The sequence below is a fragment of the Marmota marmota genome, unplaced genomic scaffold (genome assembly GCF_001458135.2).
Source record: "Marmota marmota marmota unplaced genomic scaffold, marMar, whole genome shotgun sequence".
In the NCBI taxonomy this organism is placed as follows: Eukaryota; Metazoa; Chordata; class Mammalia; order Rodentia; family Sciuridae; genus Marmota; species Marmota marmota.
Genome location: NW_026000057.1, coordinates 33,656,088 through 33,677,706, shown reverse-complemented (window position 1 = coordinate 33,677,706; position 21,619 = coordinate 33,656,088). Strand labels below are relative to the sequence as shown.

The following is a 21,619-nucleotide window of genomic DNA, read 5'->3' as shown; positions in this document are numbered from 1 at the left end:
AATAATATGTACATATGATATTTCAAATGACAGCACTCAAAATATTGACTTTCCAATAATGAAAAACCAATGGATGAAATATAAGCATAGTTTTATTATATATGGTCACATTCAGGATTCTTCTGAAGTCATTCACATTTTAAGAGGACATATGTAAAATAATTTTCATCCACTTTCATGACACCCTTTCCTGTAGTTTTTTATTTATTCTTTTTGTTATACAGGACAGTAGAATGTATTTTGACATATTATGCATACATGGAGTATAACTTCCCATTCTTGTGGTTGAACATGATGTGGAGTTACACTGTGTATTCATATATGAACATAGGAAAGTTATGTCTGATTCATTCCACTGTCTTTCCCATTCCCACTCCTCTTTCCCTTCATTCCCCTTTGTCTAATCCACTGAACTTCTATTTTTTCCTCTCCTCCCTCCTCCTTATTGTGTGTTAGCATCCACATATCAGAGAGAACGTTCAGTCTTTGATTTCTTAGGATTGGCTTATTTCAATTAAAATGATAGTCTCCAGTTCCATCCATCTATCAGCAAATACCATAATTTCATTTTTTATGGCTGAGTAATATTCTGTTATGTATGTATACCACATTTTATTTGTCAATTCATCTGTTTAATGGCATCTAGCTTGGCTCCATAGCTTAACTATTGTGAATTGAATTGTTATAAACATTGGTGTGGTTGTGTCACTGTAATATGCTGATTTTAATTCCTTTGGGAATATGCTGAGGAGGGGAATAACTGGGTCAAATAGTGGTTCCACTCCAAGATTTCTGAAGCATCTCCATACTGCTTTCCAGAGTGTTTGCCCAATTTGCAGTCCCACCTGCAATGTATGAATGTACCTTTTTCCCCACATCCTTGCCAACATTGTTAATTGTATTCTTGATAATTACCATTCTGACTAGAGTGAGATGAAATCTTAGTGTTATTTTAATTTGCATTTGTCAAATTGCTAGTGATGTTGAACATGTTTTCATATATTTGTTGATGGATTATATTTCTTCTTCTGTAAAGTGTCTGTTGGGTTCCTTTGCCCAATTATAATTGTGTTATTTGTGGTTTTTGGTGTTAAGTTTTTTGAGTTTTTTATGTATTCTGGAGATTAATGCTCTATCTTAGGTACAGGTGGCAAAGATTCTCTTCCATTCTGTAGGCTCTCTGTTCACTTTCTTGGTTGTTTCCTTTGCTATGAAGAAGCTTTTTAGTTTGGTACCATCCCACTTATTGATTCTTGATTTTACTTCTTATGCTTTAGAAGTCTTGATGAGGAATTTTGTTTCTAAGCTGACATGATTGGGATTTGGGCATGGCACTCTTAATTTAGCTATTGGTTAAGAAAAATTCCTGCAAGAATTAATGGAAGGAGACTTCATTGTTATACAAAATTACATATAAGAGGATGTGAAGGGAAAGGGAAAAAAAGAGAGAAATGAATTACAGTAGATGGGGTAGAGAGAGAAGATGGGAGGGGAAGGGATGGGAGGGGAGATAGGAAGGGGATAGGAAAGGCAGCAGAATACAACAGACACTAGTATGGCAGTATGTGTAAATGTGGATGTGTAACCAATGTGATCCTGCAATCTGTACATGGGGTAAATAAGAATTCAAAACCCACTTGAATCAAATGTATGAAATATGATATGTCAAGATCATTGTAATATTTTGAGCAACCAATAAAAAAATAAATAAAATGTCATCAAATTTGAAAAAAAAGAATTATTTAGTATTACTGCCAATTATAATATGTAGCTTTCTTTAACTGCATACATAGATGGAGCATAGAAAAAGAAGCCAGTAAGGGAAACAAATAGCTGGATAGGAATTTGAGTTCAGTAATATTTGATAATTGGGTCATACTTGTAGCATTTTCAAGTTACACAAAGTAAAAACAGTTATTTCAAAATGTGCAGTTTTCAGCACACTAGTTTGTCCCTATCAATATGCTTCTTCTCTTAATCCTAAGTGTAAGGGCCTGGAACTATGATTAGCTTTCAAATAACTTGTCTGTGATTAGAGCTAGAATTCAAAATTGAGAGAAAGCTTACTTTCATCTATTTCAGTAATTCATCTAATAGTTTATGTTCTTTGATCCACACAATAAATGGTTACTCTATTCCTGAACACCTCCAACAGAGCTTGGAAAGAAAGAAAGAAGGAAGGAAGGAATGAAGAAAGAAAGAAAGAAAGAGAGAGAGAGAGAGAGAGAGAGAGAGAGAGAGAGAAAGAAAGAAGAGAAGAGAAGGAAGGAGGGAGAGAAGGAGGGAAGGAAGGAGAAACCCAAAAAACCTTGTGACAATTCTCAGTTCCTCTGAACAGTTGTGATCATCTTCCTAAAATATGCTGATTTTACGTCCTTTGGGAATATGCCGAGGAGGGGGATAACTGGGTCAAATGTTTGTTCCACTCCAAGTTTCCTGAGGAATCTTCATACTGCTTTCCAGAGTGGTTGCCCAATTTGCCCAGGGTAAGGGCAAATTCTAGGGGCAATTCTCAGTTTCCCAGGACAGATGTGATCATCTTCCTACAGAAATATTGCAGCATTGGCTATAAAGTGTGTAACAGTGCTCTAATATCTGTCCCATATTACAGTCTTTCATATATTTAATTAAAGCAAGCGAGGGCTCTGTCTCTTTTCTGGGCTTAAGGTTTCACTTCCTTTACTTTTAAAAATTATTTTATGACATAACTATTGCTCCTATCTGGAAGTTCCTTCGGCTCTTTTCCTGTAACATCTCTACCGATAAGCAATCTTTTGCACCATCTCTTCATCTAAAAACTCCTCCCCCTTCAAAATGAAATAAAACTGAATTAAATGGCTTTTCTATTGCCCTGCAAAAGGACTTTGTATATATTAGGGAAGTATATTACCTTAAAGTCTAAGGAGAATATCATGTATAATATATGATTATATATACTATCTTTGTTATTTCCTTAAAACACTGAATACTAGAGATATATTTATAGGTGAATTTCAACTTAATATATATTTAAATGAAAGCATTGCTTTCAATAAAATTATCTGTCACAAATTCAAAAGCATTTTCCTACTGAATGTATACACTGGTATTTGATAGAAATTACATTTAAAACTACTTCAGAACAGAGCCACATTGCAAGCAGAAATTCCCTCTCACCCAAACCAAAATATTAGCCAGGTAACTTGCATCCCTACTTTCATTCTTTCTCATCAGTCCATTTTCCAGATTAAAACCAGACACTGGCTTGGAAAGAAAATCTGATTGTTCCAGTCCCTAGTTAAATCCTCTCAATTACTTTTCATAGTAAAAAAAAAATCTATAATATGCACTATAACTTCATCTCAAACCACATGCCCCCCTTCTACTTTCTTTGTTTCCACTTCAATAGTCTCTAATGCTTCTTCTCCCTGTTGCTTTAGTTTCCTGGGGCTGCTTTTACTTAAGCACATACCACAGATGACTTGAAATAATAGAAATTTATTGACACACAGTTCTGGAAACTGAAATTCTGGAACTGAGGTGTAGGCTGGGTCATGCTCTCTCAAAAACAAGTAGGGAATCCATTCTTGCTTCTTTATAAGTTCTGTTGGGTTTCTGACAATCTCTGGTGTTCCTTGACATGTTGATGCATCACTTCAATTCTCCATCTTCCCATGGCACTCCCTCTCTATATCTCTCTATTTCCAAATTTCCCCTTTATGTAAAGGACACCAGTAATATTGAATTGACCTCATTTTGTCTTGACAATCTATGTGAAGATCCTCTTTCCAAATAAGGGCACATTCTAGGATACTGGGGATTTTGGTCTTCCACATATATTTTTAGGACAGGCACAATCCAACACCTAAAAACCCCCATGAACCCAAGAGTATTCCACAGATTATCCATTTCCCCAGTAATCTTCTTTGCAACCCTCACTTTTCTGACACTTTGTCTACTCACGTTTCCATGTTTCAACCCAGAGTGGTGTATCTTAAGGAATACTGATGTATCCTAAGGAATACTGATGTATCGTCTCAACATATTTTTCTCAGTTAATGCATTCACTTGACTTTGTCTTTATGACAGTTGTTACATTTGTAATTTTTATTATTGGTGAGATCATTTGGTTACATTTTACTATGGTTTGGATGTGGTTGTGATTTATCCCCCTGGGATTCAATTGGAAGCTAGGACCCTAATATGGTGGTGGGAATTTTTAATGGTGGCAGAGCATAGTGGAGTATGGTTAGGTCACCAGGGCTGCCCTCTCAGAGACTTAACAGTCAAGGGATCCCCATTAGTTCTTGTGAGAGCAAGCCTGGCCCCTCCTCACCCTCTGGCTTCCCACATGGTGTTTCCTCTCACAAGTGCTCCTGCCATTGTAGTACTGTTCACCCCAAGGCACTTAGGAGAGCCAGGCTGATGCCAGTGCCTCATCTCTGAGCCTCCCAAACTGTGAGTCAAATAGCTTCTTTTCCACATAAAATACACAGCTTCAGGTATTTTTCATAGCAACAGAAAATAGACTAATTTAGTACCTATCTATTTCATCAGCTTTGAGATCTGTGAAGGTCATTTTTGCTCTGTGCTGTATTATCTTGGTGTTTGAAATGCCACAGGAAGCTTTCAATAAATATTTTGTTGAAAAAATAAATAATAGAAAGAACAGAAATGGCAATCATGCCTGCCTGACGTTTCAATATTTTTATTCTCACTAAAATATTGAGAACATAAATTGTTTCCACATAATTCAAATAAAACAATAGTTTACCTCTCAGGAAATAGCTTATATAGAATCAGGATAAGTGGCCCAATTAATTAATAATAAATTTGCAATTTATTTTGAATTGTCTGAGCAATGGTAGCCATACAAGAGTCTTTTATTAGTCTTATAAAAGCAACTGTATAAATATTCAAATTGCATTTATAAACTTCTAGGGCACAAAAAGTAAAAGATTACAATAGAATTGGGGAATATTTATTTTAGTACTACAATAAAATTTATTGACAAGTGTTGTGCTTGGCTGGGAAATATATATTGATATACTGTGATAAATACTGTGTGGGTTATCATCAACAGCAGTGGCAAGATAGCTTGCAATTCATGTTTGATTTTGTTTTTAATATTACACATAAAAGTTTTTGGATTCAAAAGCATAATACTACTTCTGATTCTTTGGGAAGTTAGCAACATTACATCTTTTTTTTCTATTCCACAATTCTTTACATGAATGGTTATATTCAAAAGCTATAAATAGTAACTATATGGATTTTTAATACTGGCACAACTAATTTAGAATTCCTCTTGTCATTATGACTATTTTATTTAATCACTTTAAACTCAATTTTCTTTTCTGTAAAATAAAAATATTATCTACTTGATAATATTACTCTAGGTACTAAATGTATAAAATGGCCCTGGTTAGCAGTCAAAAATTGTTTCTTGTAATATCTTCACCAACATAAGCACCAAGACGTGAATTTTAAGTAGTTTTCCATTTAACTGTTCATTATATTTTCTTTATATGGTTCATTTTGTTCTCCTAAACCAAGGTTTTATTTTATAGTTTTTATTTTTCTACTTTTTTATTAAGATTTACTTGACACACAAAAATTGTACCTACTTAACATATACATTCCAACGAGTTTGAACAAGCATATACAGCTATGATATAATCACAATAAGCAAGATATTAAATATATCCATTGCGGCCAAAGCTTTCTTTGTGTTATGATGTGGGAGAGCTGTTTTGTTTTATTTTGTTTATGCAGTAACAACATATCTGTTAACATAAAATCTATCCTCTGAACAAATTTTAAACTATACCACTTGAAAATTAAGGTACTGTATTGTATAGCAAATCTCCAGAGCTGTTTTCTGTCTTGCAAAACTGAAAGTTTACACCCTATGCAACAATTTCTCATTGTCTTCTGCTACCCACTGCCAATTACCGTTCTACTCTCTGCTTCCCTGGAATTTGACTATTTTTAGGTACCTCAGATATGTGGAATCCTCCAGCTCAGTGAAATAAGCCAATCACAGAAGGGCAAATTTTTTTTATGTCTGATTCATGTTTGCCTATTAGCCATCAAACATAATGAATAAAGAATATTATGTTAGGAAAATTGTAACTAAAGTCAATATTAATAATAATGTAAACATAATTTCCAATATTGCTACTAAAAACCTAATAGTAATGGGCTGGGGCCATAACTCAGTGGCAGAGCGATTGCCTAGCATGTGTGAAGCACTGGATTTGATCCTTAGCATTGCATAAAAATAAACATATAAAAAGTTCTAATAGTTACACAAAGAGAAATAAACAAACTGGTAAATTATATTATCCTTATTTTGAAATAATTTTTCTTAAGTTTAAAATATTTTAGGCTAAGCAATAATCATTCTTTGACAGAAATATCATCTTTGGAAATTTTATGTATTTTAAAATGTCTGTGAAAAACACAAAATAGCCAACAGTGTAATGCTTTATTGATATAAATGTTAAATTTTAACATAATATATTATTTTCTTCTTTAAACATTAGCCAAATTTGCAATTAGCCATATGGTATCCAATTTAAAACTGAAAATTATTTCTCTGAGATACATCATTTTCTTTTTTTACCGAGGGAATAAGATTTGACCTTTCTTAAGAATTCATAGTTCCCAATTTCCCATGATTCACTGACAGTCATATGTAAGTGTACTCTGTTGAGCCTCAAATGTATTTTCCCATTTATAACTATGTTTTCCAGTTACATAGTTGTAATGGCACTAGGTTAGATACCAGGAAGATTTACACAACGCAGTGTGAGTCCAATTTGTTGAGTAACAGGAAATCATGGCCTCAATCAAATTTGATTTATCCATCATACCTGAATCCTGAATTTGTCTCCTGCTACTTTTAAATGACTATGTTGACCACATTTTTTATTGTAGTTCTTCATCTTTGTCAATTATATAGTTACCATCCATACTACTTTGTCAGAATTTTTTAAGAAGATAAAGAGACAGAAAAGAAATGAAGACTTTGAGGAGAGGAACTAGTATTTTTAAGCACCTATTATGTGCCTTTTCAATTCAATTCAACACACGTTTATGAATTTTGATGATGTGGTAGGCACAGCACCAAACAATCAATATTCTTCACTTATATTATTTCTATTGATCTTACTGAACCCTAAGTGGGTGTTCTTATTTCTATTTTAAAAATAATGAAGCTGAGGTTTAAAAAGGTTAAGCAACTGTCAGAATAGGATTTGAACCTAGATCTGCCTGGTTCCTCAGACTACTGCCTTTGTACAACCCAAATCTTCATCAACTCATTTACCAGAACAGAGATAATTGCATCTATAGAAATACCTTTGAAGTTAATTTTTAAACTCCAACATCAAAAGAATCAACAAAACATTCTTTTTTTTTTCCATATAGGTATATGGCCATTATTGACCCCTTGAAACCCAGACTGTCTGCCACAGCTACCAGGATTGTCATTGGAAGTATTTGGATTCTGGCATTTCTACTTGCCTTTCCTCAGTGTCTTTATTCCAAAATCAAAGTCATGCCCAGCCGCACTCTTTGCTACGTTCAATGGCCAGAAGGTCCCAAACAACATTTCACGTAAGTTAATTCTCTCTAATGATTTTCAATTCAATTTATCAGACACTTAGGGAAACAGTGGTTTGGAGCAGAAATTAATAAGACATAGATGTTTGTCTCAGGGCTCACTTACTACTTGGAATAAAAAAAAAACATAAAATTATTATAAGACAGTGTGATGTGGTCAGAAAGTCTGTATAAGTTACAAAGGTTTTAATTGGAAACGTGATAACTTCCATATGGGACAGCACGGGAGAGTTTCCTGGAGTCAGTGATAACAAATGAAAGAACCTTGCCAAGGAAAGCAGGGTTGTTATTGATTGAGAAGTTCGAACAGAGGAACCAAAGCCCGAATGTGTTGATTGCTCTTTTAGGGAGCCTGGCAGAAGGGAAGGGAGGTCCTGGCAGGTCCTCTAAGTTTGCCTTGGCTTGATTTGGTCTTGTTCATTTGTTTCAGCATTAAGAAACCCGAGCACTGGGTCAGAAAGGAAATAGGAATGGTGTAAGCTAGAATTTGGCATTTTGTACTTTGGATCCACCTAAAGAAAAGCAAAAGGGAAAAATAGCATAATCATACACTTGATTATATTTATTGTAACTTGATTATATTTGTTATTCTGATCATTTGAATTTTATTACAATAAAATGCTTATTTTCCTACTTTTAATAACCTATTTTTTTATTTAAAACTAAGAAATGATTCAAATAATGGTCATCTTTTAAGCAGTCATTTTAATCTAGAATTTTTAAGAAAAAAAATATTAGCTGGCACTAGTAAAGCAGAATCAGGCAGCAGTTATTAAACTGAATGCTGTATTCTGTTCATTATAATTAATAAATCTTAATTGTATAACATTATCATCCTTGAATTATTTACTCACTGAATTACTTCTCCATTGACTTTTTCCCAAGATTTTCCTCTTTTACTTGAAGAAATAATACAGAATTAAAACTGCCAAAGAAGTTAAATACAATATATATTCACACACACACACACACACACACACACACACACACACCAAATCCAGAAATTTGCAAAGATGAAATACATGTAAAATTAAGGTAGTTGTCATCTGAAACATTAAAAAAATAGAAACATATGATAATGGATGCTACTATTTAAAGTCATACTGGAGGGGGAAAAACATTTAGGGACAGATACACCACAAGGAACAGGTTTGACATCATCAGTGAAATAAATTCATAAAGCTATAGTATAACTAGTTAATCAATTTAAGAATTGTTCCCAGCTGGGAGCCATGGTACATGCCTGTAATCCTAGCAGCTTGGGAGGCTGATGTAGGAGGATTGTGAGTTCAAAGATAGCCTCAACAAAACTGAGGCACTAAGCAAATCAGTGAGACTCTGTCTCTAAACAAAATACGAAATAGGACTGGGGATGTGCCTCAGTGGTTGAGTGCTTCTGAGTTCAATCCCCAGTACCAAAAAAAAAAAAAAAAAGAATTGTTCCCAAATATGTTACATTTCGGCCCTCAACCCTTTTCATTTCTACAGACTTCAACTATTCTAAATTTCTAGCTATTGAGAGGGAAAGAATGATTATAAGCTTTCCACAGAGTTACAAAATATACATAGACAGGAGATCGGCTATCACCAGTCTTTTCTCACCACCAGTCCTTAATTTTTCTAAGAAATAATGAAGAAAAAAGTCAAACACAGGTGTAGACACTTTCTCCAATGTCAAAGGGATGGGGACCATTATTAATGCAGAATGATAAAGAATAAGTTATATTCTATACTTGTAAAATATGTCAAAATACTCTCTACTGTCATGTATATCTAAAAAGAACAAATAATTAGTAGAAAATTATTTTATTTTCTACTGCATTAAATTTTGACCAAACACAGGAAGTCTTCTATCCTTTTTTTGTTTGTTTGTTTGTTTTAGCTGGTCAAAGGTCACAGACCTGCTTTTTAACCTACTGTGTACTTTAAGTCAGCTGAATATCTAAAATGAAAAATACGCTAAAAAGAATTCTAACCATGATCTTTTCCAAGTCTGTTGTGCAAAGGGCTTAAAGCTTTACTAATTAAAGTAATGCAGGGAACAAGAGCTCTAAGCCTGTCTCATTCTCTGTGTGGAACAAAGTACCAATGTTTCCTGGAAATTGCTAAATTTTGCACAAGCAAGAAACCTACACATACTCGAACATAGAATTAGTTTCATTTTATTCCAGAGAGCTTCTTCTCTCCTGGTAAAGAAACAGCACAAGGAATGAATCTTAATTGGTCTCATCATCAGAAGTCATAAACTTGGTCTTTATTCATGAAGTCAGACAATTTTTTTAAGTACACTGTGGAAGCAGACAGTAGAATCAGCTTCCTGTGGTACAGACAATTACCTTATATCTAGCTAAAACAAATATCAACTTGAATGATCATCCAAAGTCACTGTTAATCGTACCATTGAATAAAGTTTACCACTGTGTTCTTCTAAAGGAAGTTGTCAAAAATAAGAATTCAATGAACTCCAGGTGAGAAAAATCAAAACAATTCATACTCACTAATGAGTTGTTCATTCAAGGCTAACTGATAAGAAGGTGCCCAGCTACAACTGACTCAACGACACTATACTCAAGTCCTACCTGGGAAGTGTGAATTTCCATTAACTAAGGGCAGAGTGAGGCAGACAAGAGCTACTTCTGTAACATTTTAATATCCAAGCAGCATAATAAAAACTGTTCCCAGGGTGATGCATATTCCATTAACCACACTGAATAAAACAGATGTATTATGCATTTTTTTCTTTTCTTTTTGTTTAAGAAGCTTGTTTATCTCCCTTTGACCAATGAAATATACTTTGAAATGATTCCATGTTGATTTTAGTCCAGGAAGTAACAGTAAGAAAGTCACTTATCCAGTAGGAAGTGAGAAACAGGTTGTAGAGTTGCTGTACAGTCCAAGCAACTGCAGCAAGAGAGACAATCATGGTTGTCTTAGGCTTTTCTTTCTTTAGCATAAAGAGGTGTTTCGACCAGCCCACAGCTCTGTGTCACATTTTTACTAGATTGCTACAGATTTCTGGAATCTTTGCTGTTGTTCAATGGCCCACTTATTGGAGCCAAAAATTCTAGATGCTAGAATGGGAACAAACACAGATACATAATAAAACAGGAAACACAAGACAGAACAGATGGATCTAGATAATATATAATCCAGCAGGTTGGTGCTGCAATTATCTCCCTCCTCCACCATCCCTGAGGTGCACATCCCTGAGGTACACTCCTTGAGTGTAAGCCTGAAGGCTTACCTCCCTCCCCTCCCACACAGTGACTGGAGCACTCCCCATTGATACAAAACTTTAAATCAGACACAGCAAGCCACTAAGAAATAGAAAAGCAAGGTTTAAGATTCACTTTAAAAAAGAGAGAGAGAGAGAGAGAGAGAGAGAGAGAAGGATAGGTATTGATAAGACTATTATAATAAACTCCTCAATTACTGTAAAGCCTTCTTAAAAAATGAAAGCCACACTAAATTTGTAAAATTCTATTTAGGCTATAAAAATTATTACATAAACTTCTACTCCTCCCTAATTGAATCCTTATAATTTTGGTTGAAAGCCATGGAATCCTAGAATTGATTTTGATAATTATTGGTGACTTATATTGTATGCATGTTATTTAACAAGCTAATAAATCAAAGGCACCATGATTTTGGAAAAACGCATGTGTCTTTGCCAGATTTTTAAAATCACACATAACTCCTGTATCCAATTTATCTCAGAGTACCTACTTAACTTTTAATTTTCATTTAGATGAAAAACAGTTTATTTCTAATATTTAATTTCTAATATGTTTAGCTTAGCTGAATAATTACTAAATAGAGAACCAAGCAGAGGAAAGGCATTCATTCTCCATTTACTAGGCAAAGAAAATATGCATAGATTAAATGAGCACTTTACTGCAGTTACATGCTTCCATATACAAAGACTAACATAGGTCAATTGGCAGCATTTGAAACATGAATCCAGGTGACACTAATCATGACATGACATTTTGATCAGTTTGTGAAATAAGGACATAAAGTGAAAATTATCTTTGGCATTTTTTATTATGATTCAAAACTGAACAAATTTGAAGTTCCACATATTTTTTTTCCAAAAGATTGTTTTCTGATTCCTTACAGGTACCACATTATTGTCATTATTCTGGTGTACTGCTTCCCGTTGCTCATCATGGGTATCACATACACCATCGTTGGAATTACTCTCTGGGGAGGAGAGATCCCAGGAGATACCTGTGACAAGTATCATGAGCAGCTGAAGGCCAAACGAAAGGTACTGTTCTGCATAATTCACCCAGCATTGTGCAAACTGTGGCACATCGGAGACAGGAAAACTTACTCATGGCATTTTAATATAATATGATTTGATATTCTACTTCCACTTTTTAAAATGTCTTCTTTTCCACCGGACATAGTGACACACACCCGTAATCCCAGAAGCTCTAGAGGCTGAGGTATGAGGATCACAATTTTAAAGCCAGCTGCAGCAGTTTAGTGAAGGGCTAAACAACTCAGTGAGACCCTGTCTCTAAATAAAATATTAAAAAGAGCTGGGGATGTAACAGTGGTTGAGTACCCCTGGTAACAAAAGACAAAACAAAAAAAGTCTTCCTTCCTTTGTTTTCCAATATTTTTCTTTTATATTCTGTCTATGTTGTTGTCATTCTGTAAGCCACTGCCCATGTACAGTATCAGAATATTAGTGCCTGATAGAACAAGAGTTACTTCCTTACAGCAATACTCTTTTAAAAAATCACCCTTTGCAGAGTATTCTCATTTATTCTACCAGAAATTGCCAAAATTTCACTTTAAATGGAATCTCAGCTGATTTTATTTAGGCAACTGTAGCTATAATTAACCCTGATTGAACAGAGTGCCTATGATGTACTCAATAATCTTCCAGGAATGACATCTCTCTTAGAAAGTGCTATAATTCCTGGATGTCTATTCCGCCTCCATCTTGCTCCTGATCCAGTCATCATGTATATCTGATTAAGAAACAAGAACTGTATTAGTGCTCTTCTACAATTCATTGATACAAAAAGAGCCTATTTCTGACTATTTCACATTTAGTAAGAAAACACCTAAAACTTAAACAGGATTGATGTTTCACTAAAATTTTTTCAAAGATTTTTTTTCCACCTATAATTGATTCATTGACTCAATGAATGAGATTTGTAAAAAATTGATGAAACTTAAAAGTATCTTATTCCATCATCTTCTTTCCAATTAATGTGTGCCTATTGCATACTGGAGAGGTTTATTTCAAAGATAAATGAGCATGTCAATCACTATGTATTTGTTCCATTTATGATTAATTTATTCATGTAAAGCTTCTAACAATCACATGGGCATTTCCTTTAAAAATCTCTCAACAATATTAAAACTAATTAACAACATACACTCACTTAACAATGATCACTCAGGTTTAAAAAATATAATGCAGCAAAAAGATTCCATTTTAATACCATGATTTTTCTTCAAATTATGCTAGACAAAGCTTATGCTACATACATATGTATATGAATGATATGCATGATTTTCTCTTTCAATAAACTAATCTTAAAAATGATGCACACAAACCACCAAATTATGCATTCAACATCTAAAAAGTATTACTGAAAGTAGAACTCCAATAATATGTTCATCTTATCTGAAGTTTCTTTTACCCTTTTGCAATTTCAACCCTTATTTTTAAATATGTTGTTCATATTAAACTATGTTTGGGGTATCAACACATCAAATAATTGATGTAATGTTATATATTTCAGAATAATTTCTGTCTTTGTATTACCTACTTAGTTATCTTTTGTTTCTTATTGGTATAGACCTTTTTTTTGTTCTGCCCCTTTCCCTGTTCACTTCTACACAAATTAAAATAAACCCATGATTATAGATTAAGAGGATTTTTCCCACATACATGTAGTAATTTTCTAGGAAGAAATGAAAACTTAATCTCAGTTCTTTATTTTTTAATTTAGAGTCCCAGAAAAAACAAAACCAAAAGGAAATATATTTTTACTTTGCCCCTGTGTAGCCAGTGAGAGTGAAGAATAAATAATCCCTTTTGATTTCATCACCCTACGACTTCAAAGTAAAATATCAACTCAACCTGTGTGACTCTTCTAGAACATTTCAGAAAAGGAGGACACTTAAAGGTTTTGTCCATTTATCTCCCTCTCAAATTGATCTGAGCTGAAATAATGCAAAGTTAAATCCAAGTCAGGGACTTATAAGAAATACCCTTTTCCTTGGATTTCTTGTACACTCTTAAGGCCATCAGTATATGGACTGATTTTGCTCTAAATTTTAAAATTTCAAAATACAAGTAGCTCTTAATTTTTTAAAATAAATTGATACTGTATTTTAATTTTAAACTGACACATAATAATTGTACCCATCTAAAAATCTGAATATTGTTCTGGCATGATTTGAATTACATACATTACTACTAATAATAATATTTTCACATTTTTATGTGATCACAAATAGATGTAAGTCTTACCTTGGACTTACTATTTAATCATAGGCTGTCTAACAGAGACCACAACCTTGATAATACAAACTGGACTTGAGAGATAAATATGGATATGATAGTGCAAATTAAGCATGACTATTGGGAGGAAAAACTCCATAAACAATTATGAGCCATCCTCTTAAAAATAAAAATTGGTAGATATTGATTCTCAAACATACATGTACAAGAATAAATAAATCCACCCCTCAAATTTTACATATATCCTACCTAAGATTATATATTTTGAAAATAATACCACTGCTTGTCGTAAGCACTGGGGAGAAGACTGTTAATTTTGAGTAATATGTTAACATACTTCCATAAATACTTCATCATTAAAACTGTAAAGTTAAACCTGAAAATCAATTTTTAACCTTTAGGGCTCCAGGAACTTTAATAAGATCCAAGAAGCAATCTGTAAAAGTGTTCCAACAATTTAATCATATCTCTAGAACTGGTCTTTTATCGGAGAAAAAGAAATTATAACAATACATTAAGAAACCTTCATGTAATTTACTTTAGTTTTCAAAGCACTTTGTATTCCTCATAACACAACCAAGGGTATCTTTAATTTATAGTACATATCCTGTTTTAAAGTCCTGAATGTTTTGTACCCATTGGCTTTAAATATGTTGTCTATTTAAATGTTTTAAAATAGTGAGTCTCTTTATTATAGCAAAGTAGTTAAATTAAGAATTCCTGTACTTTAAGTAAAAGTATATTCAGCTGGATGCAAAATACAAAATATCAATTAAGGTCATACAATTCTCAAAGACTGGACTAAGGTTTATTCTGTTCTTCAATGGTAGTTGGTTAATAATCTTGTCAAAGCTCTCCTTCAGGAAATGTGAACTATTTGGTGCATTGCTGTAATATTTAATTTGGAAAAATGAAGTTAATACATTTTTATGAACTCTTAAGAGAGACTGCTTTTCTGATATTATGCTGTTTGCTGAGCATGTTTTATTAATCATGATATTCCAGAATGAGAATAATATGCTATCTAGAAAAATACACTGATCCTCTTCTACTTTATTCTTATTATAGAAAAGTCACAGATTTTGACTTCCTATTAAAATCTCAACTATAATTCCATGTGTTAAAAGTATTAAAACTATCTGTGTAAAGTCATAATAATTATACAACAAAACTTGAAACATTATTTCTTAATTTAATGTATTATGTTTTGTCATATGAAAACTTAGATTTTAAATATCTAGTGTTCAATTCACAAGCAAATTTAAAACACATTTTCATATTTCAGGATGATATATCATGTATAGAATCTAGAATGATGAATCTAAAAAGAATCTAAAACTTCATGACTTCTTTCCTAAAATCATTTGCCTAAAACCAAATGCAGAGTGAGAAGAAAATGAATGCAGATGCTGATTTTATAATTATGATGTTTTGGTAAAGAAATCAGATATACTTTAAATTTTTTCAGTCTTGTTAATATCATTGTTTCCTTAAGTGGTTTTATATAGGAAAAACATATATTTTTCTCAAACTCATTAGTAATGTTCATTATAAGACTTAGCTTTTTATCTATCACTAACTAAATCCATGTAGTTTCAATTTGAAGTCACTCAATTGAAAACAGAGATATGTCATCCATCTTTCCCACATAATTTTTTCATAAATAGAGACTATCTCTTTCCAATTTGAGTGGGGAAAAATGTAGTGGCATTCTCCTATAAATTATTTAAGTTAAGATTCTTGGCAATGACAAAATACATCCCAAAATGTATGTGTGAATGAGTCAGATGAATCCCTGATGGCAACTTGGAGTAACTATCTAGAACATAAATGCTAGAAGGCTGGAGATTAGCAAGATGGGAAGAAAATAAATTATACTAAGTAAAAGATACATGAATTAGATGTAAAACTTAGTTAATGCTTTGATGATCAAATTATTAAATTAATCTATGTAAAAAAGAAGAAATGGTGACTAGGTAGAAATGAACACTCAGAAGAGTTAGATCAAGCTCAATTCATTCATCAAAAATCATTTATTAATAATTCTTATTGTGGAAATGCCACACACAAAATTTATCTTAATTTAGGGAAAATGTCTTTTAGTCTTGTGATATCCTTATGAATCCTGCAAGTTGTGTGGTACTATTGAAGGCAGATACTCCATCTGTTTTGATGAAGTACATCAACATTCAGAGGAAGGACCGTTCACATGCCACAGAGCTCTGCCCTCAGAGTTGCCATGTTGAAGTCTGATCCATCACAAGAATACCAGTTCTGTGATCATGACATAACTAAATGTACAGAGACAGATATTAGGTATCTGATTCAGGAACTAGGAAAGCCAGGAGCACAGTGCCATGATCATGATACCATGGCGGTCTTGAAAGGTGTCAAAGTTATTGCCTTACTTAAGTGTGATATTAGACACTTTTCTCTAGCTTTCTTACATCCTATTTTCTCAAACTCATCGAGGTTTGAAGAAAGTTACATTATTATAATTTAAACTAAATTTATAAGTTTTTTAATTTCAATTTTTAATTAAAAAATTTAATTTTGGAATTGAAATTCTATGGTTCTAATACTTAGCATTGTGCCTTCTACAAAGCAGATACTTATTCCATGTTGATATTTCCCTTTTCTTGTGTCATTTTCGTACCTTTTTCCATATGGAGAACCTAAAATTGAATGAGAACTCTCTTTCCCAGACATTAACATCTGATTAATAAGAATTCATTATAATGGCTACAGATTTTAGGATATTTTATACTGACACAGCCACATCAATGTTTATAGCAGCACAGTTCACAATAGCCAAGTTATAGAACCAGCCCAGATGCCTGTCAACAGATGAATGGATAAAGAAAATGTGGTACACAATGGAGTTTTACTCAACCATAAGGAAGGATGAAAATAGATGAAATTAGGGTATTTGCTGGTAAATGGATGGAACTGGAGAACATTATGCTAAATAAAATAAGCCAGACCCAGAAAGTCAAGGGTTGAATGTTTTCTTTCATATAGAGAAGCTACACCAAAAAAGCTGGGCAGGGAGTAGGTAAGATAAGGGGAATCCCATCAAAAATAGAAGAGAGACCAGGGGAGTTAGAGGAAGGGGATGGCGGGGGTGGGGTGAAATAAGAAAAGGAACAGTGGAACGAAATTCACCAAACTCTCCTATGCACATATATGAATGCAGCCCACTAAATTTCACGTTTATGTATAACTATAAACCTGTATTTTTAAAAAACTGTAAATAAATAGAAGGAATACCAGTAAAGAAGAGGAAATTGAATAGGGTAGGAGAGGAGAAGAAGGAAAGGGGAATACAGAAGACTGAATTGGAGCAACTTATATTCCATGCTTGTTTAATTATGTCAAAATGAGCCACAATGTTATGTATAACGATAATGCCCTAATTATAAAAGATAAATTATATTAAGGATAATACTACTTCCCAAGGACCTTAAGATTTTTCTATACATTAATTATAATGAGAAATATCAACAGAAAATTCCCTGTGAGTACAATTAATCAAAGTATCAAAACAACAACCACCGAGGAGGGAGACACGGAGTATTTTTCATTTTTCCAGTTTAACCTATAAACTCAACCTCTTACTCTTGGAAAATATCCATTAAAAAAATCTGAACCAAGAATTTTACAGCACATTGCCTTCTCTGTGTTTTAATATTTACATCATATTTTATTCTATTAAAGTGAATTTTAGCTTCAAGGTTGTGAAGTCCTTTAGTACCAGCTCTAGCAATCTAAGTAACAAAATATGTATAGATTTTTCTTAGAGAATTCACTGAATATTATCAATGGTATTAAATATGCATAGTTATTGAGAAACTTGAAATTCTGGCTTTTTGAATAGACTAAAACTTTTCTGATACTGTCCTCATAACCATTTTCTCTTTCTGTACTTCACTGTATTTATTACTATTTTTTTTAAAAAGAGCCACATCATGTACAACCACAAGAATGGAATCCTGATTAAAGTAAGTTATACTTCATGTAAGTATAATATGTCAAAATGCATTCTACCCATAAATATCTAAATAGAACAAATAAAAATATAAACTGGAAAAAAATTAAATTTACCTAGATGACATAGACTCCAATATTAATATTAACATATCATGTAGATGTGTGAGCTCACACATGCCACAGTTGTGATTGACATATCTTTATGTCACTCTCATTTCCACATCTCTGCAACACACTTCCACTTATTTCCACCCAACTTTCCCCGATCGTTTGTCATAATGATACTTTATTGTTACTCATATTATTATTAATAACATCTTTTAAACACTCATGTGTTGAATTTTAAAGTATCATATAGGTATAAACCAAATATTTTAGGAAAAAGGAAAAGAAAGATCAGGAGGCATCTCATAAAAATCTAAGGAAGACCAGTAGAGTAAAGAGACCACAGGGAAAGGGGAAGGGAGGGAAAAGGAAATGATATTGTCCAAATTATATCGTAAATTGTGTGTATGTATGAATATGCTACAATGAATTCCACCATTACGTACAACTACAATGCACCAATAAAAATAATGGGAAAAATAAACCAAACATTTTAATAGTAAGTTTTCTAGGGAAATGAAAGTCAAGAGCCACAAAATATATTAAATTTCTGTCATATATCAAAACCTCTCCCCCCAAAAGAAGAAATAAATATTATAAGAATTTTATATAGAAATACATGATTATTTACCATTTATTTTTCATACAGGTATTTTAAGAAAAGTTTCTTTTTTAGCTGATAAATCACTAAATACCATTAGAACATATCTGTCCTACAGTCTTCTCTGAAATTGCAGAAAGATACAAGAAAGTGATATTTTAACTCAGTAGAGGAAGATGAGAAAATGTAGAATTTGTTCCCTAAGAAGATTTATTTTCTTAAAAGGAAAGAACCAAAACCAAAATAATGTCAAAAAATACCTGAAACTTTTGATGGATTTGAATAATATTACCATACAATATTTCTAAATGAAACAGGGAAGCTTACCAAGAGCCAATAGCTGTTTGTTCCCTCTAGCTAAATCCATCTACTATACCTGGCACAATCAGGAAGGCCTCCCAGCCCCACACTGTGCATTCCTTGCCAATACCAACCATACCCTTGATTAAGTGTTCTCCCTGCTCCCTATGGCCAGCAAGCGTTTCTATATATTTTTGGTTTATTAGTCATACTTTATTTCTTAAAAACAACAGAAAAGATAAGCACTCCAAGGAGGATATATCTAGAGCCCTTGAGTGCATGACAATCATTTAAAAAGATTTCTCTGTGAAATTAACATTTTCCATTCTGCAATTACAGGTTCAGACATCATGGATTGCATCTGGAAAACAAATCTTAGCATATGAAGTATATAACAACCACTATAATTTTCAGTGTTTCAGGATACACTACACACAGACACAATTGAAAATTATATCAGTTGTAATGGGTTTTATAAAATTACTATATGAGCAGAGATTTAATGTGACTCTTCCCATGTTTTTTTAAAGTTTAGTTCCATCTGAAATGAATTTGTCTGAGTTGGGGAAAACCTTACAGATTTACTTTCTAGATGCTTTCCTGTTGTTTCCATCAACAGGTATTGAGGAATCTATCTTTGCCAACAACTTCAAAAGTCACAGTTACTACTATTTGAAACTCAATGAGGACTTTCATCTCTCTTCCTATAATATAACTGACTCTTCATGCATCATCCTAACACTAGGCTAAATTAATGAAGCTTTAATGTATATTCTATAATCTGACAATGACAAATATCTACCCCATTTGTTCTGTTTCAGAAGTTTCTTAATTATTCTACCTTCTTTATTTTTTTGTAATCATTTTTGTGTAGTTAAAATTATTTCTATTTACAGAATTGGATAAACTTTTTTATTAGCTTTGAGTGAATTGGACAATAACTATTTGGTAAGAGAGATGTAGAATGGGTTGATGAGTGAATAAATGAATGTCATCCTTTAAGTTACTTTCAAATAATAGAATATAGTGACTGAGAACAAAAGTTTACAATCATTATGCCAAGTTCAAATGGTGGCTCTGGCACATACCTTGACCTCTTTTGCATTTTTATCTCTTTTGAATCATAAAATATATTATTAATTATGGTCACCATGCTTTGTAATAGATCCTTCTTTAAATTTATTTTTTATTGGTGCATTACAATTATAGATAGTGGTGGAATTCATTATGCCATATTCATATATGCACATAACATAATTCTATCATTCCACAATAGATCTTTGAAACTTATTTATCTTACCTAATTGAAACTTTGTACTCTTTGACTAATATCTTTCCAGTCCTCCACCTTTACTCCAGCCTCTGCTAATCACCATTCTAGTCTCTGCTTCTATGAGTTTGACTATTTTAGATAATGTTGTATTTTTCCTTCTGCTTCTTTTTTAGTAACTTGGCACAGTGTCCTCTAAGTCTATTCATGTTGTCTCAAATGACAGAATTTCTTTATTTTTTTTCAGGCCATATATTTGCATATATATTTATCACATGTATATTTATCATATGTATATTTATCACATTTTTAAAACCATCATCCATCCATATATGCTTAAGTTGATTCCTTCTCTTGGCAATTTGTGAGTAATATTGCAATGAGCTGAAAATTCCAGATATCTCTTGAACATATTAATTTAAATTCCTTTAAAGATATATCTAGAAGTGAAAATTTCTGGATCACATCATATTACTAGTTTTGCATTTTGAGGAACCTCCATACTATTTTCCACAATGGTTATATGAATGTACATTCCTACCAGCAGCATTTATGGGTTCCATTATTTCCACATCTTCACTAACATTTGCTTTTTTAAAAAACTTTTTCGTAGTAGTCACTCTAACAAGTATAAGGTGATATCTCATTGTGATTTTAAATTGCATTTCCTGATGATTAGTGGTGTTGTACATTTTTTCATATACTAAAGGAAAACTTTGTAGGCATCATGAAACTTGATATCAAATCATATTACAAAATCTTAGTAATCGTAGCAGTGATACTGAAATGAAAGCAGATGCATAGACTACACATGTAAAACCAATTGATTCCTCTCACAGATACTGAGGACAGACAATAGGAAAAGAACAGTATCTTTTTTTTTAATTTTTTATTGTTGGTTGTTCAAAACATTACATAGTTCTTGATATATCATATTTCACACTTTGATTCAAGTGGGTTATGAGCTCCCATTTTTACCCCATATACAGATTGCAGAATCACATCAGTTACACATCCATTGATTTACATATTGCCATACTAGTGTCTGTTGTGTTCTGCTGCCTTTCCTATCCTCTACTATCCCCCCTCCCCTCCCCTCCCCTCCCCTCTTCTCTCTCTACCCCCTCTACTGACATTCATTTGTCCCCCTTGTATTATTTTTCCCTTTCCCCTCACTTCCTCTTGTATGTACTTTTGTATAACTCTGAGGGTCTCCTTCCATTTCCATGCAATATCCCTTTTCTCTCCCTTT

At 32.9% G+C, this 21,619-nt stretch overlaps 1 protein-coding gene across 1 annotated transcript in view; it reads left to right on the top strand.

The window, feature by feature from the left end:
• Tacr3 (tachykinin receptor 3) overlaps positions 1–21,619 on the top strand; it is an 83,197-nt gene that overhangs the window by 28,647 nt on the left and 32,931 nt on the right. Inside the window, exons 2-3 of the mRNA XM_015484421.2 lie at positions 7,414–7,602; positions 11,728–11,878. Of these exons, the coding sequence (XP_015339907.1) occupies positions 7,414–7,602; positions 11,728–11,878 (340 nt within the window). The remainder of the gene's footprint in view (positions 1–7,413; positions 7,603–11,727; positions 11,879–21,619) is intronic.